We start from the raw sequence: 16,312 nt of genomic DNA on the forward strand, positions 1-16,312 counted from the left end.
GCATTTTGGCAAGACGCAGTGTAAATGGTGGGGACCCGGTGAATAAAAAAATAAGTGCAGGAGTAGGCCATTCTGCCCTTCGAGCCAGCACTGCTTGTATGTTGTAGAACAGAACGACCTATGTGTGCATATTTCCCTAAAAGAGGTGATGGCAGGAGATGGTTTAGCATGCTTGCTTTCATTGGTCTGAGTATTGAGTACAGGAGTTGGGATGTCAGGTCATGTTAGCTATTCAAGACATTTAAGGTACTATGTACAGTGTTGCTTGCCCTGCTATAGGAAGGATGTCATTCAACTGGTAAGGGTACAAAAAAGATTTACTGGGATATTAACGGATCTGGAGGATTTGAGTTATAAGGAGAGGTTGGATAGGCTGGATCTTTGCTTTGATTTTTAAAACTGAAGGGCTTAGATAAAGTGCCTTTTCCCCTGTTAGAGGAGTCTAAAACTAAAGCATATAGTTTAAGGTGAGAGGGTGTAGATTTAAAAGGACATGAAGGGTAGTCGTTCACAGAGGGTGGTGTGTAGATAGATTGAGCTGCCAGAGGAAGTGGTAGTGGTGATTATAATTACGACATTTAAATAGAAACATGGACAGGTACATGGATAGGAAAGATTTGGTGAGATATTAGTCGGGAGCGGACAAGTGGGGTTAGCTTCGTTAGGCAACTTGGCCGGCGTGGATTGTTTCCGTGCTGTATAGCTCTATTACTGTTCATTAACCAATCAGCTAGTTTATCCCATGGCATTGCTGACCTCATCCTAATAACAAATCCAGTCTTCCCTCACCCTCTTTGTAATTTAAAAGGAGCTTGCTTTCGCTCCTAATTCTGGTGTTTTTGACCTGAAATGGTAACTTTGTTTCTCTCTCCACAGATGGTGTCTGATCTGAGAGTTTCCAGCATTTGCTGCTTTAAGCTTAGGCCTCCAGCTCCTGTAGTTTAGTGGCTTTAATTTTATTTTAACCTTTTATGGACCTGTCATTCCATTCATGGATCAGATACTGAATTGGCACCGAGTTGTTTTTTTTTGCTTGGTTCCTGTCACTACGTAACAATGTCATGTAGTCCGATATTGTTCAAAATTATTGGGCTGGGAAAGGCATTTGGGACCAAACTGAGTCCCTGTTATCATGTTCATGTCTTGAACTTGGGGAGTGGTCAGCAAAGAGTGATCTGATGGAGGTTCTCATCTCCACTTCACTCTGATCAGTGGATTAAAAACCTACCTGAATATTTCCCTAACAAACTTGATATTTTCTGTTACCTTTTTAGATTCTCGTGGGCAATGAGGATGCCTTGCTTGAGAAGAGGGATCTCATGTCCACCTGGTACCACTTCCTGGTTAGCAAGCTGCTGTTCACTCACCCGTCCGTAAAACCCACTGAACTTTATCAATTTGCTGAGGTAAGAATCCCTGTTGTACCTTGTGTGAGAGGTAAATGTATGCCATGATAGAGCAGTTATCCAAATGAATACCGCATTGGGTAATTGTTCTGTAATCAGGAGGCTGCATGCTATGTTGAAATTACATTTACAGTATCACTTCTACAGGGGATGTTGGGTGAATTTGGTGGTTAGGTTCATCCAAATAAGTTATCTTGACATCTGTCAGAGATGTGCTACAAAGCTGAGAACTATATCTTCCCCTTTCCTCTATTGTACATGGATTTGAATTGATTGTATCTATGTATGGTATGTCTGATCTGTTTTAATAGCATGCAAAACAAAGCTTTTCACTGTACTTCGGTACATGTGACAATAATAAACCTAAACCAATGTTTTTTTGTCACCAGTCTAGGATGAGGCTTGTAGAGATGCTGGTGACATGAAGCTTACAGTATTGGACTTTACAAACAGCATTTGATTTGTCATTTTAGCTCTACTGTAGGTATTGTGTACCAAAGAGTGCACACACGCCGTGCACAGAGTAAAAGTTAGGTGGGGGTGCGATCATGGGTGGAAAACACAATTGGCTTCAGTGGTAGTGAAGACTGAGGGTGATGTTCTAAATCTGAAATGAATGAAAAACAGAAAATGTGTATTTTTAAAAGGTGAAAATTCAAGAATACGATGTCTGTGTGGGAAATGGAAAAAAAACAAGGAAACTAATTTTGAGGAATCTTAGCCAGACTAATTGACAGAGGGAAAGGAGTATGACGATCGTGTGTCATGGGAGCTTTTGTTGTATGGTAGGGAAAGACATGACTGGTGATTCTTCTCCCTTTTGACTCGTACAGGTCTGCCTGGATCACTTCATTCCTTATGGGAGCCGACCAGATCCTCTGGACCATATCCTGTTGGCAGTGTTTGAGTTCAACATCCACCAGGTGTTGAAGAGTTGCTGGTGAGCACTCACCCTCCTAGAACATATGGAAACGCTGGCACATTGCACCACTTGTATTATGGTTTTTGAAAAAGCATTTGGGGGGTATTTACTTTGAATTCAACCAAAATATAAAAAAACACTTTCCCATAAATTATTTCTACTTCTCATTCTGAAGGCACAAGAACAGCCAAAGCTATTAGATATGCAGAGCAAAACACAATGCGCTGGAAGAACTCAGCAGATCAGAAAGCAGGAGGGAATGGTCGGACAATGTTTTGGGTTGGGATCCTTCTACTGGCGTAAGGGGGAAGAAAGTTGGAAAGTGATGTAGGAATGGGGCTAAAACTGGCAAGTAGTAGGTGGATGCAGGCAAGGTGGGGATGTGATGGGTGGTGGAAGCGACAAAGGTTTGAGGTGAAAAAGATATAAAAGGGCGTCAGATATGAAAAGAATAAGAGTGAAGTGTAAAGCTGGGGTGGGATGCAGGTGGATGGGGATCGGGGGGGAATAAGGGGATTGGGATCCAAGGTGGAATGGGAGGAGTGGGAGATGAGTACACAGAGGAAGGGATAGGACCAGGGTGACGGGAGTGGTGGGAGAAATGTGTGTAGGGGGGAGGGGAAGAGAAAGGGACCGGGCAATAGGGGGTACCCCTTAAAATTAGAGAATGTGGTTTGCATTTACATTTCACTCTTCTGCGTTTTTCTTTATCTGGCACCCGTTGTCTCCATTGTCACTATCTCCACCCTTCTGCCTATCAGCCCCATCACCTGCATCAACTCGTCCACTTATAACTTGCTAGTATTTTGATCTAACCCTACCTTTTTCCCAGATTTCTCCCCTCTAGAGTCATAGAATGATACAGTGTGGAAACAGGCCCTCCGGCCCAACTCGCCCACACCGTCAACAATGTCCCAGCTACACTTGTCCCACTTGCCCACGTTTGGTCCATATCCCTCCAAACCTGTCCTATCCATTTACCTGTCTAATTGTTTCTTAAACGATGGGATAGTCCCAGCCTCAACTACCTCCTCAGGCAGCTTGTTCCATATACCCACCACACTTTGTGTGAAAAGGTTACCCCTCGGATTCCAATTAAATCTTTTCCCCTTCACTTTGAACCTATGTCCTCTGGTCCGTGATTCCCTCTCTCTGGGCAAAACACCTATCTATGTTCTCCGGAGATGTTGCCTGACCTGCTGAGTTACTCCAGCACTTTGTGCATATGCAATTCGTTGTTTCTGCATCTTGCCTGTATTCACTTTATTCCAGTGTTTCCCATGCTGACCGTTTTGTTTGTTCTCATTTTAGCCTCGTCCTGAACAACTGGTGGTTTGTAGCCCATTTGACAGACCTTTTGGATCATTGTAGCCTCCTGCAGTCGCATAATCTTCAGTAAGTGTAAGGGTGGAGGGATAATGAGAGTAGAGTTGTCACTTCAGTTCCTCATCCTGAGTTTAGGACTTATTTGTGCAACGTGGTGCTTGTAATGGTTTTGCTCTCTAACCTGAGCTGCGTACAGATTGTTGCTTATAAGAATCATAATGGATATGGTTTAAAACTCACATTCAGGTATTGTGAGAAAGCCTATTTAAGTTATTCCTACTTCCACACCTTGGTTTGTAATCTTGTTATAGCACTTGTTCCTGGATATACTGGATTTGGGTTTCCACTATCCTTTCCGGCAATCTGTTCCAAACTCTTCTGTTACCCCCCCTCTCCCACCACTCTTTGGGTGGATGTGGAGGGGGGAATTGTTGAATTATTTTCTCATTGCAGCAAACATGTTGTTTGAGGGCGGTGGCATCTACGGTTCCGTTGACAGTGTTGCTTTGCCAAATACCAACAGATGAAGCACCAGCAAGTACATTGTAATAAGGCAGTGTAAAGTGTAGATGGAATTGATGATGGGGAGGTTGGTCTGTGCGGTGGACTTGGCTACATCCGCAACTCTCTTCAATTCCTTGAGGTCTTAGGCAGATTTGTTGCCGCACCTGGAGTATTGTGTGCAGTTTTGGTCGCCTAATTTGACGAAGGACATTATTGCTATTGAGGGAGTGCAGCGGAGGTTCACCAGGTTAATTCCCGGGATGGTGGGACTGACATATGATGAAAGAATGGGTCGTATTCACTGGCATTTAGAAGGATGAGAGGGATCTTATAGAAACATATAACATTCTGAAAGGATTGGACAGGCTAGATGCAGGAATAATGTTCCTGATATTGGGGGATTCCAGAACCACGGGTCACAGTTTAAGAATAAGGGGTAGGCCATTTAGGACTGAGATGAGGAAAAGCATTTTCACCCAGAGAGTTGTGAATCTGTGGAATTCTCTGAAGGCAATGCAGGCCAATTCACTGGATGTTCTCAAGAGAGAGTTAGATTTAGATCTGGCTCGAAGGGCCAAATGGCCTAATCCTGCACTTATTTTCTATGTTTTCTAAACCAATCTGTGATGGATCCTGTAGGATGATTGATCCTGTTACTTGTCAACCCTCTCTACTCACACCACCCTCCCTATACCCATCAAATATCCATGTTCCTTAACTTCACACTAATCTACAGCATTGGTTGTGGACTGTGGACAGTGTCACAACGGGGGAATCAACCTCTCAGCCTCTCCTTAAACCTTTTGAAGGCAAGTCTTTAGGTCACCAATTCACTATGATTTTAATGCTCGTCATTTTGACTTGTGCTTACTGATGGCCCGGACATGCCACATTGCTCTATAATGCAGGAGAGGTTGTGTGCTGGACCCCCACTGCTCCATGGTGGAGGGGAGAATTGGTTCCCAGTCCTGTCATTCTGTAATGAATGGCTTTGTCTTAAAGCAGTAAAGCACGGAAATAGGCCCTACGGCAAACCTTGTCCAACCAAGTTGGCATACTGGCCTAGCCCTATCTGGTGGCCCATAGCCTTCCAAATTCTATCTATCCATAGATCTGTCTGAAGTCTGATGGGACCAGTCTGAAGAAGGGTCCTGAACAAAACGTTACCTAGCCATGTTCTCTAGAGTTGCTGCCTGACCTGCTCTTTACTCCAGCACTTTGTGTCCTTTTTTGTAAACCTTCATCTGCAGTTTTTTGTTTCTACATGTTTCTGGCCAAATGTTTTTCAGAATGTTCTACAGCTTCCTCTGACTACACATTCCAGATACGGAATACTCTCTGAGTGAAAAGGTTGCAATATGTCATAATTGTCATATGTTGAAAGAATGGAGCGACTGGGCTGGTATACACTGGAATTTAGAAGGATGAGAGGGAATCGTATTGAAACATACAAGATTATTAAGGGATTGGACATGCTAGAGGCAGTAAACATGTTCCCAATGTTGGGCGAGTCCAGAACCTGGGGCCACAGTTTAAGAATAAGGGGTAGGCCATTTAGAACGGAGATGAGGAAAAACTTTTTCACCCAGAGAGTTGTGAATCTGTGGAATTCTCTGCCTCAGAAGGCAGTGGAGGCCAATTCTCTGGATGCTTTCAAGAGAGAGTTAGATACTCTTAAAGATAGCGAAGTCAAGGGATATGGGGAGAAGGGTACCGATTGTGGATGATCAGCCATGATCACAGTGAATGGCGGTGCTGGCTCGAAGGGCCGAATGGCCTACTCCTGCACCTATTGTTGCCCCTAAAATTCCTCTTTAATCTCCCTTAAGCCTATGCTCTCTAGTTTTAGAATTACCCTAATTTGGGGAAAAGACAGTGTTAACTCTATCCATTCCCCTCATGATTTTGTACACATCAATAAAGTCACCCCTCGACTTCCTATGCGCCAAAGATAAAAAACCTGTGCTGTCCAACCACTCTTATAACTCAAGCCTGCAAGCTCTGGTATCATCCTGGTAAACATTTACTGCACTTGACAACTTAATCACATCCTTCCTACACTGAAGCATGGTCTCACCAACAACTTGTACAGCTCTATCACGATGTGCCAATGTTTGCACTCTATACCACTCCCAATGATGGCTGGTGTGCCAAATGCTGCCTTCGCCTTTTTTTCTTCCTGATTCACAATAGGATCCATGCACCTGTCCTCTCAGATCTTTCTGTTCTACATTCTCCAGGGCTCTGTCATTTACTGTGTAAATGTCTGGTCAGTTGTGCTGTGTTGGAGAGTGAGGCAAACCCCTCCTCTTGCGTCTGATCCTGTTCTCCCATTGAAATTGGATGTTCTGTATCATGCGACTTTCTCCCCAAACCAGGGGAGGTGGGATATATCCGAGCAGCCTTCACTCTGATTCAACTCGGAGAATCCATGAGTCAATGATCAGTTTTTCATTTTCTGTAGATTTGTGTATTGGATGTTGGTGATATGTAGACATAGCACTTTGAAATGCCTGTTTATCGTAAAGGGAACCAATTTGAGAAGGGATTAAACATTCAAGAAGAGGACAGGCAGCATGATAATCGGTCTCAGGATACGTTCCGATCCACAAACAACGATATAGTGAGATTTTGTGATGGATGACGGTTTTGATGTGATATTCTTATGCTTTTTCATTACAGTTTTGGGTCAAATCTTCGTGAATTCCTCATTCTGGAGTATGCTTCAGGACTGTCCAGTCACCACAGGTGGGTCACCTGGATTAGCTTCTATAACAACACTCTTGCAATCGCACGGATGGGAGATGTTGCCGTGCTGTTTGTTATGAATGGTCTGTCCTTTCTGTTGAGTGATTCCCACCTTTTGGTTGAATGATTTCAGTCTGTGGCAGCTGGCCGTGGACTACTACGACTATTGTCCGGACATGGGCCGCGTGTACCTGGAGCTTTTCATCGAGCGTGTTCCCCTCAGCACGGAACGGAAGGCACTGAAGGTGCTGAGAATATGTGAGCAGCGGCAGATGACTGAGCAAGGTGATGTCTATTTTGCTGAACCGTGGGAGGAGAGAAGGGAAGTAGAGAAAATCCAGGGAATTATAGGCCAGTGATCCTCACGTCTGTGGTAGGGAGGCTATTGGAGAGTATTCTTCGAGATATGATTTACTCCCATTTAGAAGAGAATCAGATAATTAGGGATAGTCAATGTGGCTTTGTCTGCAGAGTTCATATGTTACGGTCATGAGTTTTTGGAGAAGGCTATGAAAGTGATCAATGAGGCAAGTGGATTTGTCTACATGGATTTTGGAGATAGAGATACATCATGGAAAAAGGCCTTTTGGCCCACCTAGTCCACGCCAAACCACGTTCACCTGTACCCTAGTTCTATCCTACACATGAGGGACAATTTACAGAAGCCAATTAAACTACAAACCTGCACGTCTTTGGAATTTGGGAGGAAACCGGGGAACCCAGAGAAAACTCAAGCTTTCACAGGGAGAATGTACAAACGCCATATGGACAGCACCCGTAGTCAGGATCGAACCTGGGTCTTTGACGCTGTAAGGCAGCAACTCTACCGCTGTGCCACTGGTGTGCCCAAATTACTCATGGAAACAGGGTCCTTGGGATTTTCTGAGGGGGAGATGCTTACATATGCAGTCAGAACACTGTTTGATTTTAGAATTCTCAGAACTTGAGTTCACGTAGCCTTAACCAGGCTGCACTGTGTGGGAAATGCAGGAAGGATTCCCTTTTTAAGGTGCTATTTCCACTTCCAGGCTGTGCCCCAAAGAGTTCCCTCTCCCCACTCCACCTCCCTCAACAAACAGTTCATGTTGGCACCACCTTTCATCCTGCCTCCTTGTCCTTGCTCAGCATTAGTAGCAGGCTTTGTCCAACAAAGTTGTTCAGTCTGAAGAAGGGTTTCGGCCCGAAACGTCGCCTATTTCCTTCGCTCCATAGATGTTGCTGCACCCGCTGAGTTTCTCCAGCATTTTTGTGTACCTTTGTCCAACAAAGGTTAGCAAGCACAATTTGCAAGGTATCTCAACCTTGATTTTCCTTTCATTGATGCCACACTCCCACACAAAAACCCATTGCCCATCTTTCCCCTTACTGCTTCTGCATATCATCCAACGACCCCCCCCCCCCCCCATACCCAGGGATCTTTACCATCACATACCATCTAAATTTAGCTTCAGCCTTTACTGTCACTTTTGATTGTGTTCTGTTCAAGCCCAAGCCTTGCGCTGCAAACTAGCCCCTTGCTCAGGATGTGGCCTTTGATCTGAGTGTGCTCTGTGTCTAATGTGGCGATTGTGTGGATCTTCCTGCAGTGAGAAGCATCTGCAAAATCATGGCCATGAAAGCGTTGAGCAGCAATCGGCTGGGATCGGCACTGTCCTGGAGCGTTCGTGCCAAGGACTCCTTCTTTGCAACTCTCATCTCTGACAGGTGTGTGAATGTTGGTGGCGAGTTGGGAATGATCAGAGGCATCACCCTCGTTCTCCTCCATTTGGTGCCCAACCCTGCTGGAGATACCCTCTGACTGGCTCACCTGGCAAACATCTGCTGGCAGATGTTTAGACTGAAAGGCACGACAAAACGAGTTGCCGCCCCAGGCAGCTGCATACCCATGGTTAGTCAGCTGAATTGTTGGACTGTGTGGTCAGGAGCCATCAAAGTCCACGTCCTCTGCCCATGAAGCACTGAAAGTGACGGTGCAGCTAATGGCTGCTCTCCCCTCGGGGCTCTGAAGCTTGTTCCAATTCCTCCCTACAGCTCGGGATCCTGGTGTGGCCCATCAATAGCTTGGTCGTGGGAGGGAAGAACCAGCGCATAGATGTGTACACCGTTCTGTTACCAAGGGGCCAGATCCTCACTGCTGCAACAGTACACTCACTATTTTTCACCCTGGTTTATTTTGCCATAATCGCCTTGTGGTGAGAGGTTTTGACACTGAGGGAAGTATCAAATGCTTTTGGGGAAGAGTCCATTGAGGTCAGTGTGAGGCAATGGGTATAGCATGTTACAATATTCTACGCTTTCTGTTGTGTTTGCCGTCTCCCCTGCAGATTCTGCATGGGCTGGTGCTCACAAATCCGTATATCCCATGTGCTTGCAAACAGCTGACAGGTTAGATTGTCAATTGCAGCAATTACTTTGCTATACTGTGTTCATAAAAGCTCTCGTTTGTTTTAGGTTACTGCAGAATTACTCGATCAAAGGAAGCTTTTCTGACTTTGACTTGATCAGCAATCTGGGCTCATCAATGCTGTTGAGTGACCGGCTCACCTTCCTGGGTAAGCAGGTATAGTGTACAACCATTTGCGCACGTTTTCTATCATCTTTGAGATATCAAAGTTGCCTTAGGATATCAATCTATGATATTCTGGATTAACATTGCTTTGTTTATGATGTGGGACAGAGGGTTTAATTTCAGCATTGAACAAGGCAGTGAGTATTTGATAGAATAGGAATGCTGTGTTCTGATTTCATTAGCACAGAACCTGCTCTGGTGCTACTGATCACATTCCTCGATTGCAAATATGACCATTTTTTCTTTACTGCTGAAATTAAATGTTATGGCTCAATGGTTTCTTTATTATCACATGTACCAAGGTACAGTGAAATACTCTTTGCATAGAGATCCACAAGACTATTATCCTTGTACATAAGCACAACCTCCAGTTAGTACAGAATACAGGACATCCCACTAAGTTCCATATGCAAGAGGTGGCATTTAGGCACCATGTTACCGTCCCGGATGCAGCTGGCCACAAAGGCCCATTGCAGCCGTCAACTCTATTGTCCCTCTCCTGGCCTGGCCTGGCCTGGCCCTCTTCAGCCCTTGTTTCCCAGTGGGCACCTCCTGCAGCCGACCTTGAGGGTGTGGAAGGTAAGGCCCCTGGTTCTTCTTATTCAGTGTCTGTCCTCCGTTTCCTGGTCTTCAGGGGCCAGACTCAGCAGCCTTCCCTCTCTGGGCGGTTTCCCGGTTCCGTGGTGAGCAAGCCAAGCCTGCAATTAGGATATAACCGCGGCTCGCCAGGCTGAGCCCCAGGCTGCTGCAGAGTCCTCCTTGGCCCACTCCACAGTCAAGGCCCCACACTAGTCTCCTGCCACTGTAGTCCACGATTTCAATGGTTATTTATTTCAGGGTTTTGAAACTGAAATTGTCCTCATCAACCACCATCTTTCCTTCCTTCCATAATCTTAACGCTCAAGCCATTGGTCCCTGTTCTATACATAACAATGAGACCCCAAGAAATGATTGATCATAGAATTTCAAATTCAAATCGAAGGCGAGAAACCTGGGTCTGAATCTAGCGAACGAAACTTAAATAAAAGCAATTACAGTGGTAGCAAGTCAGAGCTGATTAAGCTGGACTGGGAAAATAGATTAAAGGATCAGCGAAGGCAGACATGTAAGGTTTGTAAATCTCATCAAAGAGATATTCGAAGAGTAGCCGAGAGAGGAGGTTGCTAAACATCAAAGACAGGTGAGGAAGACAGATTCTACGAGAAGGATGCACAGTCGGGCTATCTTGAGTAAATTAAGAATGATGCTAAATTGAAAGAACAGACGTGCATTATTGTCCTGGAGATTACCGGCAGTCTCTGGGTAAGGGTACAATTCCAGAGAACTGTCTGTAAACAGATATTTATTTTCTCTTGAATAAGGAACAAATAAATTTCCCCCGAGACTAAGATAACATCCCATCCCATCACATCATCAATAGTGGAGGCTCCCCTTCCTGATGTACTACTTTGTTTTATCTCATTACCACGTCATTGTCCTCCATTTTATGTACACTATCAAAGCATTTATGGGACAATTTGCTTTAAATAGGATTTCCTTAAATTACGTCATCTATAATCTTGGTCTTCCATAATCCTTGCATTGGTAAACTTGGGGACTGGTGAATTTTGTTTAGTTATAGTCAATAGATGAACATAGTAGATTACAGTACAAAAACAGGCTCTTACATCCACAATGTCTATTCTGAATAGGAAGCCAAATTAAACTAATCCCTTCTGCCTGTGCGTGATCCACCTCCCCCCTGCATACTGCATATTCATGTGGCTACCTAAAAGCTTCTTAAACCACACTATTATATGTGCTTCTGCCACTGCCCCAGGTAGCGGGTTCCAGATACCTACCACATTTGCCCACGCATCTCCTCCCATCTTAAAACTGTGTCTCTGGTATTTGACATTTCCACCCTGGAGGGAAAAGGTTCTGACTGTCTACCCTATCTATGCCTTCCAGAATTTTATAAACTTCCATCAAATCTCCCCTTAGATGTCCATGATTCTAGAAAAAAACATTCCAAGTTTATCCATCCCCTCCTTATAGCTAAAGGGCCTGTCCCACTTGTAATTGTAACTAATTGCCGACCTCTGCCGAGTTTGCCCTTGACTCGTACTCGCAGCATGGTCGCCACGTGGTCGTGGGTGGTCTTCGTTAACTTTTCCTCATGCTCGTGAGTGGTCTGCGCGTACTCGTGGCCTCAAGTAGGTCGCGGCATTTTTTCAACCTGCTAAAAAATGTCCACGAGTAAAAAAAGGTCGGCATAGGTTGGCCAAGTGGGACAGGGGCTTAAGACTGTTTAATCCAGTCAGCATTCTGGTAAACTTCTTCTGCACTCCATTGTCTCCACATATTTCCTCTAATGTGGCAACCAAAACCACATAATTCTGCAAAATACAGCCTAAGTACATTTTTATGCGATTTTTGATATTGGCTGTCAGTGGCTAGTAGCGTACGAAGGGTAAAAGTATTGAGACTTTGCACAGTCTGCATTAATGACTTGGTTGAAGGGACTGAGTGCATGCTGAGCAGTTTAGCTGACAAACCAGGAGTAAGATGGTTAGCAAGTTGTACTGGGAGATATGGAATCTGCAGAGAAGTCTGGGTAGGTGAAGTGAGTGGGCAGTAAGTATCAAGTTGGGAAAATGGGAGATTATCAGCTCTGGAATGAAGAGCGAAAAAGCAAATATGTTTAAATTAAATGAGGCTTCAAAATACTGAAGGTTAGAGGGATGTCAGGTGCTAGCCCATGAAGCACAAAGTTAGCATACAGGTTCCATTATTATGAGGTCTAATAGAATGTTGCCTCATTCTGAGGAGTTTGGTATGAGGTACACGTAGGAGCAATGTACAGAATCCACACCTTGTGTATCGGAGGGAACTGGATCCCGCTGAGGAAGCCCACGTGGTCACAGCAAAAACATTGGCAACTCAGTACCGATGCCTTAATCTTCTGGATCAATCTACCACAAAGGACTTTAGTAAACTGTATGTGGACAACAACCACCAGCCTATCCTCATCTATCATCTTTGTTGCCTCTCCAAAAACATTGTCAAGGTTGTGAGACATGGCCATTGTTCTATACTGAAAACCATGCTTTACCAAACTGGTGCCTAATAATCTTTTCAAATAATTTTCCTACCACTCACGGAAGGGCTTACTGGCTGTAATTTCTTGCATTATCCCTACTGCCCTCCTTAAACTAAAGATCAATTCTGGCTATTTTCCAGTCTTATCAGATCTGCCGGTGGCTACAGAGGAAACCAAGATCTCTTCCCTTTTCCCTCAATAATAACTTGAGACTTATCCTCAATGTTCTTAAAGAAACCCAGCACCATCACCATCTCCTCTTTGATATCAATATACCCTAGAATATCAGCCTGATCTCACCATCCTCCATATCCCTCTCCTTGGTGAATTCTGACGCAAAGTGCTCATTTAAGACCTCGCCCATTTCTTCTGGCACCAGGCATAAATTCCCACCTATGTCCTTGAGTGGTCTGACCCTTTCCCTAGTTATGCTCTTGTTTTTAATGTTTAAATGCCTTGGAATTGTTCTTGATCCTACTTGCCAATAACATTTCATGGGCCCTTCCTTTAAGTTCTTTCCTGTCGACTCAGGCAAACTCAAGGTCCAACTGGGATGTTCCTTGGGTCCCCACCTAATGAATCAGAATTTGGAATTATTGAGTGGCTTGAATTTTCTGAGCAGTTTCCCTGAGTTGGAAGATGACTGCTGAGTTTGGGTGATGACTTAGTTAGTTAGTTAGTTTTCCTGCGGACAGGCATTTAGACGGTTAACGCAGGGGAGGAGGAAGGAGGTGTGCGGGGAAGTGGCATAGATAGATGAGTATTAAAACCGGGAGAATTAAAAAAATGAGGGTAGTGGTGGATGAGGCCTAAGGGAGCAGACTGTGCAGAAGCTGCTCCCTCTTTGCAGCTTGCAACTTTTCAGAACGTGTTTTAAAGGCTAAGCAAGGCTCACAAACACGAAAGGCTGAGCGGTGAACTTACATTTAAAGTTGCGAAGCTAGATGCGAGAGAAGCATTTTGAGTCCAAATAATAAGTCATTTTGCTGAGGAGGTTGGTGGGATGTGTACAATATTCATTGGTCTAATGGCCTGTTCTTGTTTTCCTATGGACAGGGAAGTATTGTGAATTTCACAAGTTGTACGGGGAGATGCAGTTTGCGGAGGCGGCTAAGCTCCTGCTGCTACTGATGACGGCCCGCATTGCTCCACGGAGCTTCTGGATGACACTGCTCCTGGATGCACTTCCCCTCATGGAGCAGAAAGAGGTTGGTCACAGTACAGAACAAAGAACAATAGTGAACAAGACTTTCAGCCCACCATGTCTGGTGACCATCATGCCAAATTAAACAAATCCCATCAGCCTGCATATGATCCATATCCATGTGTCTGTCAAAATACTTCTTAAATGTTGCTTTTGTGCTTGCTCTCACCCATCTTCCCTGGCAGCACGTTGCAGCCCATTACCTCCTTCTGTGGTGGTGGGGGGGGGGTCGACAACTTGCCTCGTAAATCCCCTTTAAACATTCCCCCTCTAATCTGAAAGTTCTGCACGCAACAATTTGACATTTCCACTCTGGGAAATAGTGACTGGTTACCCTATCTATGCCTCTCGGTATTTATAAACTACTATCAGGTCTTCTATGAGCCTCTGACACACCAGAGAGAACCTGATTGAAACATTTGTGACTCAGTTAATCATCCAGTATTCAGGATAGATCAATGCAGAGCATTGGCTAGATTCTTCTCCATCTTTAATGCATACAACTCCTGAGCTAAGCCCGGCTCTTCTGGGGTTTGGTTTAAACAGAGTTGTAGAGGATTGCCCAGGCTGCACTTGTCTCTCTGTTGTTGAAAGTCTAGAACGAGGGACTGAGTGAAAATGCAATCCATGCAATGTTGGTCCTACACAGTGACCTTTAGGTAATCAATATTGCCTTCTCAGTTTCTCTGGGTCTTTTTGATGCACAAGAGCTTTAACTCCTAACACAAAAATAATTATATTTACATGACAGCTTTAAACTGTGTCTAAATCCTGCAGTATTTGCCCTGGTTGTGCTTTTGTAGGGTGCTATGTTCCACTTCCAGCTTAACGTTCTTCCCATGGGTGTGGAATGACAAGAATTCTGTTGATGTAAAATGCATCACACCACGATTTTTCAAAGTCATCGATTGTTGCAATCCTGTTTTCTAGATGTTAAGAGAAGCAGAATCCTGGCTTAAAAGGAAGAGTTTTGCACCCTGTGATTTGAGCAGCTTAGGCAGCATTATCAGTTGCTTTTTTTCTCCTGGGCAGGTTATCTTTTCCACGGAGCAAACCTATGAGCTCATGCACTGCCTGGAGGATGTGACAGCAGATGAGGCACAGAGAGAGAAGGAGGCACAAGCAGTGGGGGTAAGAGGTGCTTTTAAATGTGGACTATGGTGTTTGATATTCTCTGTCTTATCGAAGTCCAAAAGGACTGAGGAAACAGAATGAGGCTACCCAATCTGTCAAACATGTTCTGTCAGGATTAGCCTACTGGCTCTTTGATCAAACTCTGTGATATTCCCACGTCAATATTGACTATATTCCTGTAATTTTAAACACTATGGACCTTCTTTCTGTATTCCATAACCTGGAATTTTAAAACCTCAGATGATGCTCCCACAATGTACAAGTTTATGGAGAGAGTTCTGCCTTTCTATTCTGCGTTATATTGTCTAAGGCCTGCATCCGTCTTGTTTGCCTCCTTGCTCTGGGCTTCCCATTACTAGAGGAACTAGTTCCATGTCTAGAATTCCCTGGTGGGGAATGTGCCATGTGATTCCTGGCCTGATTTATCTGCCCTTGGCCAATGGGCAAGTTCTCTCAGCCAACATCTCCCCATCTTTGCACTAATGGACAGTGATTGGAGCCCTGGCCTGTCGACCTTCCAGGATTAATCATAACCCCTGTGTGTTTTGCTCTAGGCCGAGGAAGACGTGGAGATCACAAAACTGAACCTCCTTCGATTGGCTTTCACTCGTAATCTGGCAAAAGCCATCGTCCAAGAAGGAACCCGACAAGAATCTTGAAACTGACCTGAAAGCTGGAGAGTGGGAAGACAGACTGGTTTTGTAATTTAAAGTTTTTTTTCCCCTCCTTGTTTAGAAACGAGAAAAAATACAAATTAAAATGTTTTTTATATAAAAAGTAGTGACTGTTTCTGCTCCTTAATTGGCAGCTACCTATTTCTGCATTTCCTGTGCCTCAGTCAATCTGATTTTGAAATGCAACCATCTCCTAGAATGAACTACAACAGTATTCTGTGTAGAAAGCACAAGGAGAGAGATCTTCCAACTGTTGTTGCTCTTGTCATAGTTCACTTCAACCATTTCATGTTTCACCTCTGCTGTCTGCAGAGCTCTGGCTTCTGGCTGAGCAACACCAGACCAGTAACCAGAGACTCTCCCCTGGAAATGACTTCTTTATTCCAACTTGTTTTTAATTAAATGGGAGTACCTGGGACAAGATGGCAGCGCGACCGGAGTTTGCAGCGGCCTCTCCCAGTGAAAGTTCGGTGTTTTAGCGGGTTTTTGGAGCGAGTGGTGTGTATGAAGAGTGTGTGTCGGAGGAGTGTGTGTATGTGCGTAAGTACGAGCGGCAGGTTCTTTTAAAAATCGGCAACAAGGCTTCTTGTTGCAACATTACCTTACGGAGCGTCCTGGTGGAGCTGAGACTTCTGCGTCGCGTAGGCCCACGGAGGCGCTCAGGCCCACGGAGGTGCGCAGGCCCATGGAGAACCGCGGCTGCACCCGCACCTGGAACAACGCTGGTGAGGAGGCGCTCAGGC

The 16,312-nt window shown here is 44.7% G+C and overlaps 1 protein-coding gene across 3 annotated transcripts in view; it reads left to right on the forward strand.

Moving 5' to 3' along the window:
* Positions 1-15,675, forward strand: part of nup85 (nucleoporin 85) — a 28,654-nt gene extending 12,979 nt beyond the window's left edge. For 2 of the 3 annotated variants that reach the window (XM_033044445.1, XM_033044447.1), the window contains exons 10-19: positions 1,275-1,406; positions 2,240-2,346; positions 3,640-3,723; positions 6,841-6,906; positions 7,040-7,191; positions 8,493-8,610; positions 9,358-9,458; positions 13,614-13,765; positions 14,794-14,892; positions 15,450-15,675. In XM_033044445.1, coding sequence (XP_032900336.1) covers positions 1,275-1,406; positions 2,240-2,346; positions 3,640-3,723; positions 6,841-6,906; positions 7,040-7,191; positions 8,493-8,610; positions 9,358-9,458; positions 13,614-13,765; positions 14,794-14,892; positions 15,450-15,554 — 1,116 coding nt within the window. In that variant the 3' untranslated portion in view covers positions 15,555-15,675. Of the gene's footprint in view, positions 1-1,274; positions 1,407-2,239; positions 2,347-3,639; positions 3,724-6,840; positions 6,907-7,039; positions 7,192-8,492; positions 8,611-9,357; positions 9,459-13,613; positions 13,766-14,793; positions 14,900-15,449 lie in introns of all 3 variants that reach the window. The other variant, XM_033044446.1, reaches the window with a different exon arrangement.
* Positions 15,676-16,312: the final 637 nt, after the last annotated feature.

The sequence above is a fragment of the Amblyraja radiata genome, chromosome 26 (genome assembly GCF_010909765.2).
Source record: "Amblyraja radiata isolate CabotCenter1 chromosome 26, sAmbRad1.1.pri, whole genome shotgun sequence".
Taxonomy (NCBI): Eukaryota; Metazoa; Chordata; class Chondrichthyes; order Rajiformes; family Rajidae; genus Amblyraja; species Amblyraja radiata.